Below are 18,344 nucleotides of genomic sequence, written 5' to 3' on the forward strand. Positions count from 1 at the left end.
TAAATACAAATATCATTTGAAAAAAAAAAAAGTCTAACCAAATCCAAACTTCATTTTATATATATATATATATATATATATATATATATATATTCTTAATCATTTTAGTCCTTATTTTTTATTTAATTAATTAGTTTGATTTTAAAATGTATTTTATATTGATATTTTTTTTTTAGATTGAGTGATAAATAAATTTACATACAGATGTGATGTTTTAGATTTGTAAATAAATTCAGGACATCATATTAGTCTAATAATTTTGATATTTGTTAATTGAATTGGGTCTTATAAATTACATTAGTCAATTTAGTTGTAAAATTATTAATGAAATAAATATTTTGACATGTATTTATATTTCCAATATATTCATAAACTATAGTTATAACTGAGTTAAATAATTTAATTATTTATCAATTGTAACATTTAAAAAATAAAAAATGAGAAAAGAAAATTATGAAAAAGGAATGACTCATTGTATATAGGGTTGTACGTGGGTCACTCTAAGTCGAATTTGTCAAAAATAAGAACTCAAACTATGTAGGGAATACTGGATTAAGTTGGTAAAATAAAAACCTCGATGCATCACTAGGTTGGATTTAATAAAAATAAAAAACACTTTTTGCAGATTAGGTCAAACCACCAATTTTCTGAATTGATTGAGCAGGATATTAGGTTAACCACATTATTTTTAAGAATTTTTTCTCTCACTTACAATGGTTTGCGGATTGACTAATCCAAAGTTATTTTTGACAACAAAAAAACTCATTTGAATTTGTTAATTTCGAGGTATATTTGGAGAGACTTTTAATAATTTAAGAGTGAACAAAAAACTTTATTTTTTTAGTTAAATTGTTAATGATGAACCATCGTATTATTTATGAAAAGATGATACAATCACTATTTTTGTTAGCATCTAGTATACATAAACATACAGTTAAAGAAAATATCAAAATAATAAAATACTTACACCGTAAGCATTAATATAACTAAAGTTGCAACGTTATAAAAACTGTATAAAAATACTTGTCATCAAAATAACTAAAGTGTATCATCATAAAATAGCAAATTAATTGTTTATAACTAAGTTTTGTGGCTTGGGTAAAATGGATTGAATCTAATTTTTATCTACTATCCAACTTTTTTAAGAGTTTTGCTATTTTGTGAAACATATGATCACTATTTCACCAATTTACTCCTATGGAAACTATTTTGTTGTTTCTATCAGAGTTTAGTTAGTTGCGTTGATCCAATCAATGCACACTCCTTAATCTATTATCATATATAATGAACTATTAATTTTTATTTGGTTGTATTTTTTGTTTTTTATTTATCACACTTATAAAAGTAATCTTATTTATTTTAAAATCAAATTTTATAATCGTTAATATTTTTACGATTTGGATCTTATTCGTGTTTTTTTATTTTGAAAAGTGGTAATTTAAATAATGATGTATTTATAAAAAATAAATTATATATCAAAATACAAATCGATTTTATTTATCTACATAATCGAACATTAAAATAATAATTTAAAATTTAAAATAAATTACAAAAATATCTATTTATTTATTTATTTATTTTAAATTTATTACTGGGAATTTGATTTTGCAAAACAAAAAAAAATTAACTTTATTTTTCTGACATAACAAAAAAAACGATATTGAGAATCGAAACCAAATTGTCCTGTATGTGTGAGGTTATATATATAGATGGCCGTCTATCATATTGTTGTGCGACTGAGTTTCTAGGGTTTTGAGGCTGCTGCGTTCCCCATCTTCCCCAATCTCCGAGGAGCAAATCGACGATCATGGGTCACTCTAATGTCTGGAATTCTCACCCCAAAACCTACGGTCCTGGCTCTCGCACCTGGTATCTCCCTCTTACTTCCTTCATTCACTACTTGATCCATCATACTGCTTGTATCTCTTCATCCTTTTTTCTTTTACTTTTAAGTCTTTCTTTCATGTTACCTCTTTTACTTCTCTCTTATGTAAATCCATTCAATCTTTGATCCGTATTTTTTACTACAACTGTATGCCTTGCGGAGTTTGTGTATGCTAAGATTTGTTTAGCCTACTCGTTTTTATATATAATTTTGTTAAGTTTATTATATAAAAGCAAAGAAAATCCACAATGGGGACTCTAAATAGATGCCTTTGCGTTGGATACTTGTTTTGTTCCGCTTTAGTATATATATATTTAGATTGATAGATAGATAGAGGATATTCGACTTGATGTTGAAAATTTATGAGCTTTTCCATTTATTATTGATTCACCAACTTCTGTAACTGTTAATGGGAGTACACTCACTGGTGGATCCAGATGCTTTTTGTAGTGAGGACAAGAAAACGGTTTAAGCTTATACAAAATATTCAATTAAGAATTAAACCCCCAAAATAGTATATAGCATGTAGGACTGTGTTTTCTTTTCAAAATATGTTGTGTCTTTTCTTTGCTTAGTGTTAAAGGAGTGATGATAATTAGAAGGATAAATGATTAAAATTAGTACCTATTTATATTGCTTTACCTCTTATATCTTTCTACATTTATTTTCTTAAAAATCAGTTTTATAGAAGCAAGTAATACATTTTATGGGGCCAAAATAAAAATTATTAGACATTTTTCTGTACATTTTTTTCCTTTTGGTGGCTCCCGTATCCATCCATTGGCATCCTCCTCTGAGTACACTGTATTCTTCACGGCTCAAGAAACTTGTTAATTGCCATTTTAGGTTTTGTTGCACTTTTAATTTCTTGAAGTTGTATCCATTGTTAGTTACTTGCTTCCATCATGGAGAAGAACCAGGTCAACTTGTGAAATGAATCTATTTTTCATGTGCTTGAGGTTTTGTTTCCTCAGCAGAGTTTATGCTGTTAATCATTGGAAGGGTCTTTCTATGGCCTCTTAAATATCAAATTCTATTTGAACTTCTGTTCTTGCATCGACATATATATCTTAATTTGAAGAAAAAAAATGGGGCTCTGCTACCCTTATTTTCACGTTTTTTTGAAGAATAGTCCAACTGAGTATTTGCTTTTAATGTTTGTACAAATCCAAGTAATTTTTTGTTGTAAGTTCCAGGTTGTTATACCGTAATTATTGTATGAAAACAATAGTATGATTTAGTTATTGTTGCATTTAAATTTTGGTTTGTTAGTTACTTGATAATATTATTTGATTGTGATAAACTGTTGTACCATTTCAGCCGTGTGTGTGGGAACCCTCATGGATTGATCAGGAAGTACGGACTTATGTGTTGCAGGCAGTGCTTCCGTAGCAATGCCAAGGAAATTGGCTTCATTAAGGTGATTATTTGGATTTCTTTTTCTACTTCCTAGTGCAGATTTCTAACCATTTGTGATTGTTATAACACGGGTTCTCATCACTCTTCCCACCATTTTTTGGTGTTGCAGTATCGCTAAAACAATTGAAGTCCTTTTTGGTGTTGCAGTACTGCTGAAGGATCAGCATCTATCTGTCCACTGTTTTAGATTATTGCATTGGGAATTATAATGATGCCAGGATGTTTTAATTTTTGAAGAACTTGTTAATTTTGTGGGATTTAGTTAAGTCAATTATAAAACTTGAGTTTTGAAATTGAAGTATATTTGTGTTGTTAATGTCATTTTCTCTTTATCCAGCTATAGAATTATAAATTGAATGTGGCGTCCATCTTTTGTATGCGGTGTCTGTTTTACAAAGTGAATAACCCACCAACTCATGCAGCCTGCCTACCTTAAAATTTAACTAGACTTGAGAAGTTATTAAGATACGGTTTGCAAATTTTAAACTGATACCAATATGGATGTTCCAATCCAAATTAGTGCTTGTCATATTTAAAGATTGGGAGTGCTTCCATGGGTAGATCTCGCAGAGATAATATGGAAACTTTGATACCTTTGGGCGAGGCTTATTAAAGGCAAAAACATGCTTCTTTTGGAATGGGTAACGTAGTTTTAAAGACTGAGTCTATATAAGGCAGTCACAATCATTATTCAGGCCCTGCAATTATATTAAAGGCCATTGACTTTACGTTCTAGTATCTTAAACAGAGTAATTATCGACCACATTGGGAAAGATTGGGAAAGAACAAGAGTTTGAATAAGGAGTTGGGAACTTGGGATCCGAGAAGAATATAGATGCGGTGAGATTTCATAAGCATATTCTGGTTTTTGAGGGGTCACTTATATTGCAGGGCCGTTGAGCTATATTGTTTGTAGCATAACTGCTTTTTAGTTCGCCAAAATACAATCTTTTGTTTTGGAATGAAAACCTAAATTTTACTCTCCTCATATGTATGATGATTTTGATATCAATTTAAAATTACAAATAATTATAAACATCAATGTTACGGATAATATTATTATTATTATTACAAATGTAATAATTATAAATTGATGTAGAATTAAATTAAAATAATAAATGTTATACATCACTGATTTTAATTCTTAATAATTTATTTTGATAATCGCCACTTATCAATGATACGGATGGATGAGTTGGTACCAAGGGACATGTGTCTCTGTTAGAGTTGGTACGAAATTGTGAGTAGAAGCATAACAATAGTAGTCACCCGGTCCTTATAATAATAATAATAACCTAACAATTATTTACATTGAAGGGAAATTTGGACGCATAAAATATAAATGTCAAAATGTTAACCAGCACGTATCTAGAAAGTTGCTAGAGCTTCACAAGGATGTTCACACGAAAGATGTGAACAGAGTACACAGTTAAAATACGACAAGAAATTTCTAATTTTCAAACTTAATATTAGGAACCATTGAATCAAGCTGTAGGATTGGGATAGGCTTTGGGTTTTGGCTTGACCTCAATCTCATTCACGCTGCGAACGTAGATAGCATCTTGTTCATTGCTGCAAAAGATACGGACAACAGGTTGAAGCCAGGGAGAGATAGAGAGAATGGAGAAAATGGGAGGATGGAAAACTTACGTTTTAGGTCCCTCTTCAAATGTGTAACTTGATGCAACAGCCAGGAGGCGTCCATCTCTGCTAAATGATAGTGCAGCAATGCTAGTTGGATATTTTGAATACTGCAACAAGAAATGGCAATTTAGAAATTGATGCAGTGCCATAAGAAGAATTTGACCTCTCAAATCACTCAAGGCAAATGAGGAGAACCTGGTATAGCCTCTTTTTGTTGTTTCCGTCCCATACATTAACAAAACCGTCACAACCTCCTGTGGCAAATGTACCATATCTGCATGAAGATTTCTCATTAATCACTATTAAATGTTAGCGAATTGCATAGGCCAGTCAGTCAGTTTGTTGTTACTGTTAGTTATAAATTAGTTAGTGATAGTTGCGTTAATAGCTGTCAATTGTGATCGTTAGTTGGGACTGTTGGTTCAATACGATGTGCTCGATAAAAAGAACACCAATGTATCACATTTGCATTTTTTATCAATTAGATTCCTCACGGGGTTCAAGATGTGTGGCACTTTTGTTTGCATTTTCTCTTTCCCCCACCGGATTAGTTCTTACTCCTCACAACTATTACATCATTGTATAAGTTGGAATCTTGCATATTCAAATTCAACCCATCCGATTTCAGATACCAATTCAAGTGTAATATCACTAATTTCATATCTGATGCATTGAATGATACAAATCATACTATGGTACTGATGAGAGAAACAACTGCGCAAGCATTTTAAAGATGTTCTCATTTCAAACTCATCGCAGATTCACAAGCCAATGGCCATCCGTAATACCTCCAAACCAGTTTCTAGCTTTGATTTTTGGAGTACTGAGTTTCATGATTATTCATGATCCTATCAGCATTCAGTTCTGACTAAACCTATCTTTCCCAGCAATATACTTGCAAGTGTTTAATTTCCAAATCACCTAGTCATGATTATCAGTAATAGGTATTTCTTTTCTGCCTCAAGCCATTGTGGCAACCAGAGAAAATAAATAACTGACATCGAGAGATTAATTTAACCCACTCAAACCACAATGCGTTTTAAATTTTAACCCTCTTTAACATGCTTGTTAATCAAGGAGATAAGAAAATTCGATAGACAAGGAACTTGAAAATACTTACATGGGGTGGAATGCCATGGCATTTACAGGATAAACAATATCCCTTCCAGCTTCAGATTTTCTGTGACACTTGAATGCATATCTGTATACAGTTTAGAAACCAATGACGTATTATAGACACTACATAAATGAAATAAAAGATAACAATTTTGGAGTGGTAGAATTGATACGCATAAAGCTAAAAATCAATACTTCTTTGCCTGGCTAGCCTCAGAGAGGTCAAAGAATTCCATCGCAACCCGCCCTTCAACAGAACTAAGTGCATATCCTGCACAAAGTACATGGAAAGTGAACATCAAGGCTAAGAATCAGAACACAAAAATCAGTGTCATAACTGATTTCTAGAATGCAACATAAATAGATTTGAACTAATAATAATCATGAATTTACACATTAGTCACCTCTTCCAATCAATACTGGTGTTCATCAGTCATAAGTGTTGTTAAATGGCGGCCATGACAGAATGGTGCGCCGGTTTTTTTTACGACAGCCATTGGCAATTTGTGTTTAAATAGCGGATTTTCGGCCATCCGCCATTGAACAACATTGGTGCTCATGGATAACAATAATTAAAGCACAGAGCACAAGCGAACACAAGCCAGCAATTGATCAAGATTTCCAATGAGATTTATGAAACAAAACAAAGCTCAAATCTTAAGTTTGACAAAATATTCCACGATTTCACACACTCTAAAGTTTACCTGTTCCATTTGGGTAGCAGCGCACACATCTGGTTTGATATTTCAATGAAGATTCCCTTCTTTGTTCAGGAATAGACATGTTCCTCAAGTCATAAACATTAACATGTCTTCCAGCCGTTGCTACAACAAGCCGATGTCCAACAAGTGATAGAGAGTAAACTCGCTCAGGTTGTTGATATGTCCCAACAAGAGTGCGCTCTTGTCCGCTTGCACCTCTAGGATCCCAACATTTTAGGGTTTTGTCCCAACTACCAGTGATCAATTGCCCTATAATGACGGATAAAAAACATAACCTACTGTCAATATTCATTTCAAATTTGACATTGTCAATGATAAGTTAAGCATGATATCTCTCCTTTGAAAGGAAACAACATTATGCAACTGTAATTGATATGTTAATAAATAGTGTTAATCAACATATACATAGACCCTGATATTTTATCATAATTGTTTTAAACTTCGATCTCAAGGCACATTTGAGGATAAGGCATAGATTACAAATTGCATCCTTATCAATAATTCCAGAGAAGGCAATGCAGGAAAATCTGGAGAGAAAAAGGATGAATAGAGTAAGAAGTAAGAAACCTGCTGCATAAGAGTACTCTATACAACGAACAGGTGCATCATGCTTTCCCAAAATATCCTCCTTGTTGGTGCTGAAAAGGAGGCGTCTGACAGTATTATCAGCGCCGGCACTGAAGCCGGAAGAGTCATCGTGGAAGCAACAATCAAGTACGGGTCCGCCGTGCATGAATTCTCCTCTGAGCACATTTGCGCTTGCATCGTAGAGACGCACGCTCTACCACCGAATTCGAATGTAAGAATTAGAAGTGAAATCTGAAAAATGAAGAGTAAATGGAAGATACGTGCGTACCTTGTCCCAAGAGGAAACGAGAAGATGATCACTATGATTAGAGAAACGAATGTTGGAGATTCCGTCAGAAGGAGGGTTCGACAACTCTCGTCCGGCAACCACGGTTGTTGCAGCCATGCTTAGCAGCTAGGGTTTCTAAACAGACCTTTCAAATTATTTTATTTTATTTTGAATCAAGACGGAGGCAAGCCAAGTTATGTATATTTCTGTTTAGATTCAATGATATATTCAATTCAATTCAAAATTTCAAATTTCCGCGACACTAGACTCACCGTTCTCCCTATCAATACTCTTATTGTTACTTCTAATTCATTTTCAAAATGTAGATTTAATTCTATAAACATCTTCGCCTAACCCACTGCCCTCCGGCCCAACAGGCCCAATTTTTAAATTTACTTTGACCCAACCCGCTCTGTTTGGTGTCCTTGTTTATTTTTTAGAGTTTATTGCTACAGATATGTAAAACTAATTTATATCAACAATGTTTTCTTTAATTTATCTTATTTTTCGGTGAATAGCACCAAGTTAGAACCACTGTGCCACTATTTAATTTTGGGGCAATCTAGCCCGCCTTTTCTTTATATATAGTTAACAAAAAAAAAGTTCATCTCTTTTTCTCACCCTTTTTAAATATTTTAATTATTTTATTTTCTATTATCTTCTTCTTTTACACTTCTTCTTTTTTTGAAATATTTTTGACGAAAACCATTTTTTTAAGAACATTCTTTGACGAAGATTTCTTCTTCTAACTCTTTCCACATGAGGTATATCATATATTTTATATAAATTAAAAATGTATTTATCTTTCAAAAAGCAACTAAAAGTGTGTTTAATTGAAGTCTTTTTTTTAACATTAATTAAAAAATTCAAGCTTATTTTAAACATGTTTTTCTATTTATGTGTATTATGTGAAATACTCATAAAAACAATAATTTTTAATGTTTCCGGTACAAATATTTTTGAAAATGAAAAAAGACAAGAAATAAAATAGCTAAAAGTCAAATGTTGAAATGAAATTTGAAATTGTAATTATTTTTTCAAAATATACAAGCAACCTCTAAATTTTCAGAATAATTTTTTTTACTTTTTCTAGCATATTTTAGAAGGTTATACATAAAATTACAATGAATCATATCAACCTTATTTTAGTTTGATTCAATAAGAATATCAACTCGAAATTCAACTTAAATTTAATATAAAACTAAATCAATTATTTAAAAATTAAACAAAAATGTATCAATTAAATCTTGTTAGTAACGAATAGTTTCAAATAATTCAAATTCAAATTCAAATTCGAAAACTAAATAGAACAATTGTTAATCATATTTTAGTTAACTCTCTATCAATCTTCAAGAGCAAAAAATATTACAACAAAGTTAAGAGCATAAGAATAAATACCAAAAAAGTTAAGAGCATCAAATAAAGCAATTCAAAAGATAAAGTTTAAAATATTACAACAAAGTTTCATTTAAACTAATAGTATTTATCACGAACATCTTACTCAATATTTTATGCATCAAGACCCTATTAATAATCAACTACATTAGTATTTTCGCCTCTTAAGTTAATTTATGGTTTCATTTTGACCACTTAAGTAATATTTGTTCCATTTTATTCTATTAAGTTTACTACTATTTACCCAATTAGTCATTTCTAATTATTTTTTTTGTGAAAAAAACGTTAACTTTATCCATGCAGACATGTTTGACTCAATAATATAAATAAAAAATCAAAAGACCAAAATTAATGTTTTATCCACCACTTTGCAGATATCTACTTTTCCTGCTTCTTCCTCCCCGTTTCTATTCTTTCTTCCTTCTTCTTCATTTATGTCCAATCTTCTTCATCTTCTCCCCTGTTTTCGTTGCTCACCCCTCAAGAAATCACAAATAACAAAATAAACAAGAATCACAACAAAATAAATAACAATCAAAACAAGATAGTCAAACAGGGGACACAAAACTAAAAACTCAATCCCAAAATAGGGACCATAAACAAAAAACATGACCATGATAAGGGCCGCAACAAGTTAACAAAGCAATCAAAACAGGAGCTTCATAAACGAAAAACAAAACATAAAACCCTAACTCAAAATAGGGAACAAAAAAAAACCTAACAAAAATATGTCAAAACCTCACTAGACCCACCGAATAACAAAATATTAGACCCACCAATTCATTCACAAACACTATGAATCCTAAAATGGAAATAAAAGACTATGACACATCAAGTTTGTAATCACCAACTCCAATAGCCTACGTGGACAAAATCAACATATTTTTTTCTTAAAAAATCTAATAGAAATGACTAAATTGGCAAATGGTAGTTAACTTAAGGGATCAAAACAAAATAAATATTATTTAATTGATTAAAATAAAATCATAAAATAATTTAAGAGATCAAACGATTAATTTAGCCTTAACAATATCATCTGATCAATTTTGATTTCAAAATATTTTCTCTAAAACATATTTCCTTTAGTATATGCACCATTTTTAGGTCTATTGTTGAGTTGTTAATTAGTGGCTGCCAATACCTCAATTATTTCCATTGCAAGAGATTCTATCTCTTCTTTAAAAATGCATGTCAACCACTGTGATCTTCCGTTATTTTATTTGAATGTCTATCAAGAAGAAAAAAAAAAGGAATGTGTCCTAACAAGTTAATTAAGAAGAAAACCAAGTGTTATTTGTAACAAAGTAATTTTGACACATGATCCTTGCTACGTTAAGTTTACTCCATTTATTCGGAAAAAAGATTGACATACAGTACATTAAAGACTTAAAAAATATTTTGGTTTTTTATCTTTTAACAAAGATTTGTTTTGGTTGTTTTTTTAATTTATTTTCGTCTTTTATCTTTTATAAATGATTAATATTAGTTATTTTTATCTTATTTCTTTTAAACTATTATATGATTATTGTGATGAAATGCTGATGTCTAATCTTTAATAAGTTGTAAAATTAAATATGTAAATTTAACAAAGACGAGATAAAAATACAAAAAATTATTATTTAATTAAATGGATGTTCTTTTGAAATAATTTATATACATTTCAAAACATACAAGAAGAGATTCCAATAATTAAACGTTCTTATAACTTTTGTTGTAATTATGACAAAAATTAAAATAAAGCACTTATAAAAGATAAAAGATAAAATTAATTGAAAATAAATAAACAAAATAAATATTAAATAAAAATTAATGAACAAAATTATATGTCGACTATTTATTCTACTAAATAATCAAAATCAGTGAAGAGGAAACAAAGACAGTTTGTAAATGATTGACTCAATTAGAAGATTGCTGCTAATTTTGGTGAGAGTAAGAATCAACCAACCAACGTACTTAGAAAGTTAGAAGTATTGAATGGACAACGGATAACCGTTGCTATCAAATTTTATTCTATTTTTAAATGTACTTTTTCTGGCTTAAAATAATTGTTATATTTATAAAAATAATATTTATCTCAATATAATAATTATTTTAAATTTTTAATATAATTTTAATTACTTTATTTCAATTGTATTCTTTAATTAATATTATATACATTATTTTCAAATTATTATTTTTTTAGTTTGTATTTATGATAATGAAAATAATTTAAATCAATAGTTGATGTGAGTAGTTTGATTAAATTACATTTATCTTTAATTTATTTATTATATTTTTTGAATCTGTGTTAAATAATCAAATGCAGCTATTATTTTAGAGTGAGAGTATCTTTTAACAACTTGCATGGGAGTTTGATTTTTCATCCTAATATATTGCAGGTTATGGAAGCCACGAATTCCATATATAGTAAATATATATATGGCATCAAACATGAAGTCGAAATCTACAGAATTTAACGAACAATACGCAAATTAATGTTTATTTAATGCCTACCGTGTGGACTAATCTTACATATGACAAAAACTCTAAAATAGATAATAAGGTTAGGCAGCTCGTCAATAATATTCCCATTAAGGAAGAAACTGAAAAAAAAAAAGAAAGATATTATTCACCAAAAATTTAACTAAATTAAATTTTGTGAGCGTGACAATACTAGACAGAAGAATCTGGTCTGATATCGATACACATAATGTCATAGTATCAATTGAAAGCTATGTGGTTGAAGTTTGAGAGGAGAATGTGGTAATTTGAACGGGCCTTCCTGGGTAAATAAATAAAGAAATAAAGAATGGTGTGTGTCTATTTCAATGACAGTTCAAGAATGTGAGACAGACTCGTCACCACGATCACAACCTAGCCGTCCTTCTCTTCTTCCTAACTCTTTTTCATGCATTTTCAATTTCAATATGAATATCATAACCCCACGTCTCACACACGCGGTTCCAATATATAATAATCATTAATCATATATATTTATATCATAAATAAATAATCCTGTTATGTCGGACTTAATTAATGTCCTCCTCAGCCTTAAGTGGTCCCATAAAGAGACTCTATCAGTTATTGGCAATCACAATCATGAATTGAGAGGATGAAGTCACTCCATATTAGTACGTACACTATTTAACTATAAATACATGAATAGTGATCCATCTAACACAAAGAAATAATGGAGCCAGCTGAGCTGATTTCTGAAGAATGGAGTTCTCTTAGTGGACTCTACACTGCTGAGGAGGCTGACTTTATGAACCACTTTCTTGGACTTGCTAATGCTAATGCTAATGCTAACTCCTCACTCCCACAACAACACCTCTATCAAAATTCCAATGAATCCACAATACTTAGTGTCACAAAAAACAATTCTAACTTTGCTGCACAAGTACCTAACTCAAGTAATATCTTCTTCCCCACAACAACTGATCCAGTAAACAACTTTGGCTATATTTCTATGGGGATTTCCATAGGTGATGATTGCAAATTCAGTCCATATATAACACAAGGGAATGAAAGCAAACATACAAATGATAACACTGATGAAAATATTATAGCTGACAAGGATTTGCAGGTCCCAAAGGAATGTGAAATCAGAAGGGCAGGAAAAAGATCTAGAAGCTCGAATGAGGTAGTATAACAAAAGGGGCGAATCTTCTAAATATTTCCAAGTCATATGCATTTACTTTTCTCATCGTTATTTGATTTTATAGGTACCAAAGAACAAGAGGAATGTTAAATCAAGGAAAAATATAAGATGCGCTTCGTTATGCAGCGAAGAGAATACAAGCCCTGTTTCTCAGGATCAGACCTTAAGCAGTTGTGCCTCAGAGGATGATATGAATTCTTCTCATGAGCTGCGTCGAGAGGCATCTTCAAGTTTGAGTCAGGACGATTCTACAGCTCTGAAGTTAAGTGGAAAATCAATATCTAGTAGAGGTACCGCTACGGATCCACAGAGCCTCTATGCAAGAGTAAGTCCTTTGTCCAAACAAAAGCACTTAATAAAGTTATGATATTCTGTTGTTGTCCATGAAATCTGAGGTTTCCTTTTGCATTGTATTGTATAGAAAAGAAGAGAAAGAATAAATGAAAGGTTGAGAATCCTACAAAACCTTGTCCCCAATGGAACTAAGGTAGCTTTCTTTCTCAATGGCATACAAACAACAGATTAATAATATGATAGAAATAAATCCTCTCCTTGGTGAAATACAGGTGGATATCAGCACTATGCTTGAGGAAGCCGTCCAATATGTGAAGTTTTTACAGCTTCAAATTAAGGTACCAACTTGACGATTCTTCTAATTCTCTGCATTTAAGACAAATACTGATCATTTTCCCCCACTTATCAATTTAACAGCTTCTAAGCTCTGATGATTTGTGGATGTATGCTCCCATTGCTTACAATGGAATGAACATTGGACTGGAACTTGGTATTACCCCAACAAAAGATACAAAGGATATGCGATGAAACAGAATACTGAACTTTAACAGACTCCGATTCCATTTTTTAATCCTTAGCAAGTATGAAATTAATTCATTACAATGCGAACCTTTACTTCTCAAGTATGACATATCAATTTGAGTTGATTTCTTGATTCTTTGTATGAACATTACGTGGAAATTATAATTATACTACATTCTTTAATCTACCTTTAGGGTGTGTGCAAGACCAGTATTATACTCTCCCTTGTTTATTTCGAAGGATATTACCTAATTGCAATTTTACCTTCCGTAACGTACTCATTCAAGTATAATAAAATATGAAATAAGTTGTTTATGCATACTTAGTAAAAATACATAAACGTTATTCCAGAAATAAGAACAATCATCCCTTGTGCCCGGTAGTCTTTCGTAAACCAGAAGAATGTTACCAATAAAAACCAGAAGACAACTAATTTGGTTGTTCTGATGCGTTTAACGCATACTTATGGTTAGTGAATCTGATATAATACAGACATCATCACTAATGCATGGCAATTTACATCCTGAATACAAATTCAACCACCCTCCACAAATAAAGTGGAAAAAAGCAAGAACACCCCACAGAGGAATGGAGCAATATCAAGATGTTACCTGAACTACAACACCATAAGTTACAACATTGTATGTGGAAGATGACATCTGGTAAACAGAAATCCAGGATCCAGTGAAATACCTCTGGCCTTCCAAGTATACAGAACGCTAGATTCCCAACCAAAAGAGAAGAAATAAAACACTCAAGAGCATTCTAAACTTCTAAGTTTCAATATTTTTTTGTCTATATGATACAGTACAAAATGAAAGGCTCAGAATGCTAAACGGCTCAAAAAGCACAGAAGAAGCCGCATCCATGCTGCACGCCATGAGAACCCAAGAGATTAACCTGTTTTTCTTTCAAGCTCTTTGATGATTGACATGATTTGGAACTTCTGCTTGGCTGTCCAAGGGCATATATTGTGCCATGATTGCTCTGATTTCAGAATCCATGTATTGCTGCAAAATGACCGGAAGAATACCATTAAATTTATTATTATTTATAAGCTATCAAACACATTAAAGTAAGCCTGTGTTGAGAAACTCAGTACGCTATGATGCTATAAAAACTTATCGCTTAGCACCCAATAACATCACTAAAATGAGATAATGCAGCCGAGCTTACCCTAATTCTATATTTGTACACAAGGAATGCCCCTCCAGAAATCATAACCAAGCCAATCAGAATGACCCAAAAAGCAGCCCAAGTGGATCTTCCCTGACTGGCAGTTTTACCTGTAGATTATCCAGTAGGAGACACGAAAACAAGTATTACAACAAGAACATGCAAATGTAGGTGTGAGTAAAAAAGTCTTTTGTATATAACTCACTGATGCAGGTATCTTGGTCCTTGATATACAGCAGATCTCCCCTACAACTGCAGTTATAGCTGCCCCAAGTATTCTTGCAGCTACATTCAGGGCACTGACAAGCTTTCTTGTCTTTGCATTCATCAATGTCTGTCAAGATGAACCAGAAGAAGTTCGACATATGAATTCCAAAAAAAATTATAGTGGAAAACATTCACTAGGTATCATCAAGTTCATCATATGAATGTCAAGATGTTTGTTTAAACTTTAAACCCATGGACTAAGAAGACTTTTCAGCTATTTGAATGGTAATAGTAAGTTCAATCACAGTTTATCCAAGTATAGAAGCCAATGTTTCACTTACTGAGATTTCATCAACTCTCTCCAGTGAAACAAACAAAGAGAACATTACATATTTTGGACAAAAGACTAAAGAGGGCAGAGGACAATTTTGACCCAGGTTCCAGCATGAAGTACTAACTTATTTAGTATAAAACAGTAAACCATGGATTCCATTGACATTTAAGATATATTTATAGAAGACCATAGTCGATAACACATTCACGAATTAACATGTCCAGTCACAATAGATAAAAAAATTAAAATCAGAATCGAGGATTCCATTCATAGTGTGTATTGTAATTACTATGCCGATCTTTAGATTCAGAAAGCTACACTGCAGGGAAAAATATAGTAACAATAAAAACAACATAAGCATTCCTCACCTTCACAGTTTTTTACACCATCACCTTTAAACCCTGTAGGACACTGGCATTTAACTCCTCCATCATCCTGTTTCAACAACAATTTTTGTAGTAATTCAGTTTCTAATTTATGATTTACAAGCTAATAGAACTTCTAGCAATTAAACAAATTCTATGGAAGATAGAATAAGTTTAATGGAGTTGAGTTGGGAAACTTAATAGTGACTAACCAAACAAGCAGAATATGCATGTCCATTCCGAGCATCATGCCAACAGCCTCCATTGTTAATCTTGCAACGCCCAGGTCCACCAGCTGCAAACCCAGAATAAACTAGTTAAAAAAAGAATCACAAATACCTCAAAGCTAAAGGATCATCGTTACACCCTGCTACGCACAGCAAAGAAGTGAAAGCCATAAACAAGGAACAGCAATAGTGAACCCTCTTAGTAACAAATTGTGTACACGAAGGTATAGCTTAAAGCTATTTCACCTTCACAAGTCGTATAACCGTCTCCTTTAAATTGAACACCACCAACCAGGGGGCATTCGCATACTCGCCCACGGAATGTATCCTGAACAGATATATAACATTGTAAGAATATAGGAAAATGACAAACCTTTATTTCCCTGTTATTAGATAGTTTGTCTTCATGGAAATAAATACCTTGCATGCAGTGATATTAGCCGCTTTATCCTGCCAACAACCACCGTTGTTTGCCAGGCACTCATTTGTCTCCACATCTGCCCAGAAAAGTATGCCACTCAGACGAATGAGATCTAAAAATAAGTCTACAAAGCATATTTCCCATGTATAAAAGGAAAGTAAACATTTACCATTGCTCAAACAAACAGCTGGTTCGGTAGTTTCCTCAAACCCAGAACAAATAGCCTTTAGAACGGCACCTTTCTCCAGTTTACCTGGAAAGGCTTTTTTTTAGAACTGGATAACAGATTACTCTCGATCATATGAGCATGGAGTACAAACCTCGATATTGTCTGTTATTGACAACAAGAGTAGGCAATATGGTAACATCACCACGTGATCCCTTCCCAATCTACAAAATTAGTTTCATTAAACATCTACATATAAATATAATGTTACAATGAATTAAATGGTAACATAAACTAAAAGCAGTTATAAAGGAAAATACTTGGGCATCTTGCTCTTCTTTCAAAATGGAATTTTCAGTATCGGCTTCAGGATCTCCCATGCACTTATCAATCTTTTCGATGTCAAGACCTGCAGATATTTAACAAACATATTACAAAGTCATTATCAAGTATCGACCGCTGCAAGAAAAAACATAAGCATGCCATGATGATTCACTCACCCAGAGATTTAATGACGGTGTTCGCACATTCCTTATTGTACTTTTTCTCCTTCATCGGGCATCTAATTTGAAAATCAGTGACATAGTCCCACCACACCCAAGACTTCTCTGTTTCCTTTGCCACCTTGAAAACACATAGCTGCCTTAAGTTTTCAACAACCACATCTTTCCCATCATAACCTGTGCTGAAGTCCTGCTCAGGATCCGGAGCGCAATATCTTCCATGGTTTATACATTGAGACTTACACTGTTTACTCAATGTGAACGCGTGAGGACAGTACCAAGTTATATAATGAGGTGTAAACTGAGTGTAACCTCCTTTCTCTAAGATCTGTGCAGCACCCTTGAAATCCTTCAAAAATTCAATTAACATATCACATTTAACTCCACACTCATCATTGCTATTGGTCCACAACTCATACTCGACACGATCGTCAGGGTGCGGAACAGCCTCTCTCCAGTCAAGATTTACATTGACCATATCCCCACCACTTATGGCATCCTTTAACTTCTCACCAAAACTCTTTTCAATGAGAGCAGATGGTATTGTTATGTTCTCAATGTATTTTGCAGACGAACCATCCTCTTCGGGTGTGTCCATAGTTATTAAGGGTTCCTCTATATCATCTGCAACAAGAACTGCAGAAGCTCCAGCCTTTTGGGCATTCCATACCTTCAAAGCAAAGAAGCAATCTGCAAAGAGCATACACTCACGAGTGTGAATTGTGAAACCAAACAAAACCAATAATTTAAAATTTCTAGGTATCCATTAAAGTATTGAAAAATCAAAGATAAATATGAGGCATGCAAATAAAGCAGTGGAAAGGGGGAACATTTAAGTGAATAATCGAAATAAATAAGAGTAAAATTATTGAATAAGAAAGAAAATAAATGAAGTGGGAAAAGAAAACTAACTTCCACGATCGAGCAAAAGGATGGTGGGAAGAGCACCGGGGCGAGATTTGAAAGATTGATCGAAGTCTTTACAACCCTTATTGTTATCTTTTGGATAAACGACGGTACCGGCCATGCTACCTCCGTATTGAGGTATACCGAAGTTACCGATGGCACTGTCGTGTCTGCCTTTAATTTTATCAGGCGAAGTAACCGACAAGCTGTTCTTCTCCACAACGAATCTCGCCATTGAAAGAGTAAGCAACAGAAAAGCTACAAAGAAAAACACGGAAAACCTCCAAACCTTCATTTTTGATAATCTGCTGGGCTGGGTATACTCAATTAGTTTCACATCTGATCTGACTCTAACATGTGTTACTGGAATTTATTTATCTTATTTTGCTTGCTCTGCTGCAACAAAGTCTTTCTCTCTCTATTAATCAAATTAAACAACTATCTCTGTTAAGCACAAAGCATATTAATTTCTTAATAGTGAGTGTTAGTTTAAATTGTGTAGTAGAGTCCACCGTGCAGAAGAAAGAAAGTTACCAGACTACTACT

General features: G+C 32.5%; 4 protein-coding genes across 4 annotated transcripts; 2 read left to right on the forward strand and 2 right to left on the reverse strand.

Annotated features, from left to right (window-relative positions):
• Window positions 1–1,707: 1,707 nt before the first annotated feature.
• Window positions 1,708–3,625, forward strand: LOC101494965 (small ribosomal subunit protein uS14z/uS14y/uS14x). The gene is made up of 3 exons (XM_004511252.4): window positions 1,708–1,869; window positions 3,206–3,305; window positions 3,414–3,625. The coding sequence occupies exons 1-3, from the start codon at window positions 1,808–1,810 to the stop codon at window positions 3,420–3,422; spliced, it is 171 nt and encodes a 56-aa protein (XP_004511309.1). The 5' UTR covers window positions 1,708–1,807; the 3' UTR covers window positions 3,423–3,625.
• Window positions 3,626–4,549: 924 nt separating this feature from the next.
• LOC101495290 (mitotic checkpoint protein BUB3.1) lies at window positions 4,550–7,954 on the reverse strand. The gene is made up of 8 exons (XM_004511253.4): window positions 7,643–7,954; window positions 7,354–7,567; window positions 6,769–7,035; window positions 6,260–6,335; window positions 6,069–6,149; window positions 5,144–5,222; window positions 4,955–5,055; window positions 4,550–4,876 (listed from the first exon to the last, which is right to left on the reverse strand). The coding sequence occupies exons 1-8, from the start codon at window positions 7,757–7,759 to the stop codon at window positions 4,789–4,791; spliced, it is 1,023 nt and encodes a 340-aa protein (XP_004511310.1). The 5' UTR covers window positions 7,760–7,954; the 3' UTR covers window positions 4,550–4,788.
• A 4,115-nt stretch (window positions 7,955–12,069) lies between these two features.
• LOC101508509 (transcription factor bHLH84-like) lies at window positions 12,070–15,646 on the forward strand. The gene is made up of 5 exons (XM_004511389.4): window positions 12,070–12,659; window positions 12,742–13,002; window positions 13,099–13,164; window positions 13,244–13,309; window positions 13,389–15,646. Exons 1-5 carry the CDS (start codon window positions 12,207–12,209, stop codon window positions 13,497–13,499), a joined length of 957 nt encoding a protein of 318 aa, XP_004511446.1. The 5' UTR covers window positions 12,070–12,206; the 3' UTR covers window positions 13,500–15,646.
• Window positions 13,848–18,329, reverse strand: LOC101495616 (vacuolar-sorting receptor 1). The gene is made up of 12 exons (XM_004511255.4): window positions 17,805–18,329; window positions 16,890–17,582; window positions 16,710–16,798; window positions 16,544–16,613; window positions 16,393–16,476; window positions 16,223–16,299; window positions 16,049–16,130; window positions 15,788–15,870; window positions 15,579–15,645; window positions 14,875–15,003; window positions 14,670–14,779; window positions 13,848–14,503 (listed from the first exon to the last, which is right to left on the reverse strand). Exons 1-12 carry the CDS (start codon window positions 18,091–18,093, stop codon window positions 14,405–14,407), a joined length of 1,872 nt encoding a protein of 623 aa, XP_004511312.1. The 5' UTR covers window positions 18,094–18,329; the 3' UTR covers window positions 13,848–14,404.
• Window positions 18,330–18,344: the final 15 nt, after the last annotated feature.

Source organism: Cicer arietinum, chromosome 8, assembly GCF_000331145.2.
Source record: "Cicer arietinum cultivar CDC Frontier isolate Library 1 chromosome 8, Cicar.CDCFrontier_v2.0, whole genome shotgun sequence".
In the NCBI taxonomy this organism is placed as follows: Eukaryota; Viridiplantae; Streptophyta; class Magnoliopsida; order Fabales; family Fabaceae; genus Cicer; species Cicer arietinum.

Bases quoted from the DNA above. Each gene is read 5' to 3' on its own strand.
- LOC101494965 (XM_004511252.4), top strand. From the start codon at position 1,808: ATGGGTCACTCTAATGTCTGGAATTCTCACCCCAAAACCTACGGTCCT. The intron at 1,870-3,205 runs GTATCTCCCTCT...GTACCATTTCAG, and splicing joins GGTCCTGGCTCTCGCACCTG to CCGTGTGTGTGGGAACCCTC.
- LOC101495290 (XM_004511253.4), bottom strand. From the start codon at position 7,759: ATGGCTGCAACAACCGTGGTTGCCGGACGAGAGTTGTCGAACCCTCCT. The intron at 7,568-7,642 runs GTACGCACGTAT...ATTCGGTGGTAG, and splicing joins TCGTTTCCTCTTGGGACAAG to AGCGTGCGTCTCTACGATGC. The intron at 6,150-6,259 runs GTATTGATTTTT...AACTGTATACAG, and splicing joins GAGGCTAGCCAGGCAAAGAA to ATATGCATTCAAGTGTCACA.
- LOC101508509 (XM_004511389.4), top strand. From the start codon at position 12,207: ATGGAGCCAGCTGAGCTGATTTCTGAAGAATGGAGTTCTCTTAGTGGA. The intron at 12,660-12,741 runs GTAGTATAACAA...TTGATTTTATAG, and splicing joins GATCTAGAAGCTCGAATGAG to GTACCAAAGAACAAGAGGAA. The intron at 13,003-13,098 runs GTAAGTCCTTTG...TGTATTGTATAG, and splicing joins CACAGAGCCTCTATGCAAGA to AAAAGAAGAGAAAGAATAAA.
- LOC101495616 (XM_004511255.4), bottom strand. From the start codon at position 18,093: ATGAAGGTTTGGAGGTTTTCCGTGTTTTTCTTTGTAGCTTTTCTGTTG. The intron at 16,300-16,392 runs GTAAATGTTTAC...TTTTCTGGGCAG, and splicing joins AGCTGTTTGTTTGAGCAATG to ATGTGGAGACAAATGAGTGC. The intron at 15,871-16,048 runs GTGAAATAGCTT...CTGGGTTTGCAG, and splicing joins CGGTTATACGACTTGTGAAG to CTGGTGGACCTGGGCGTTGC.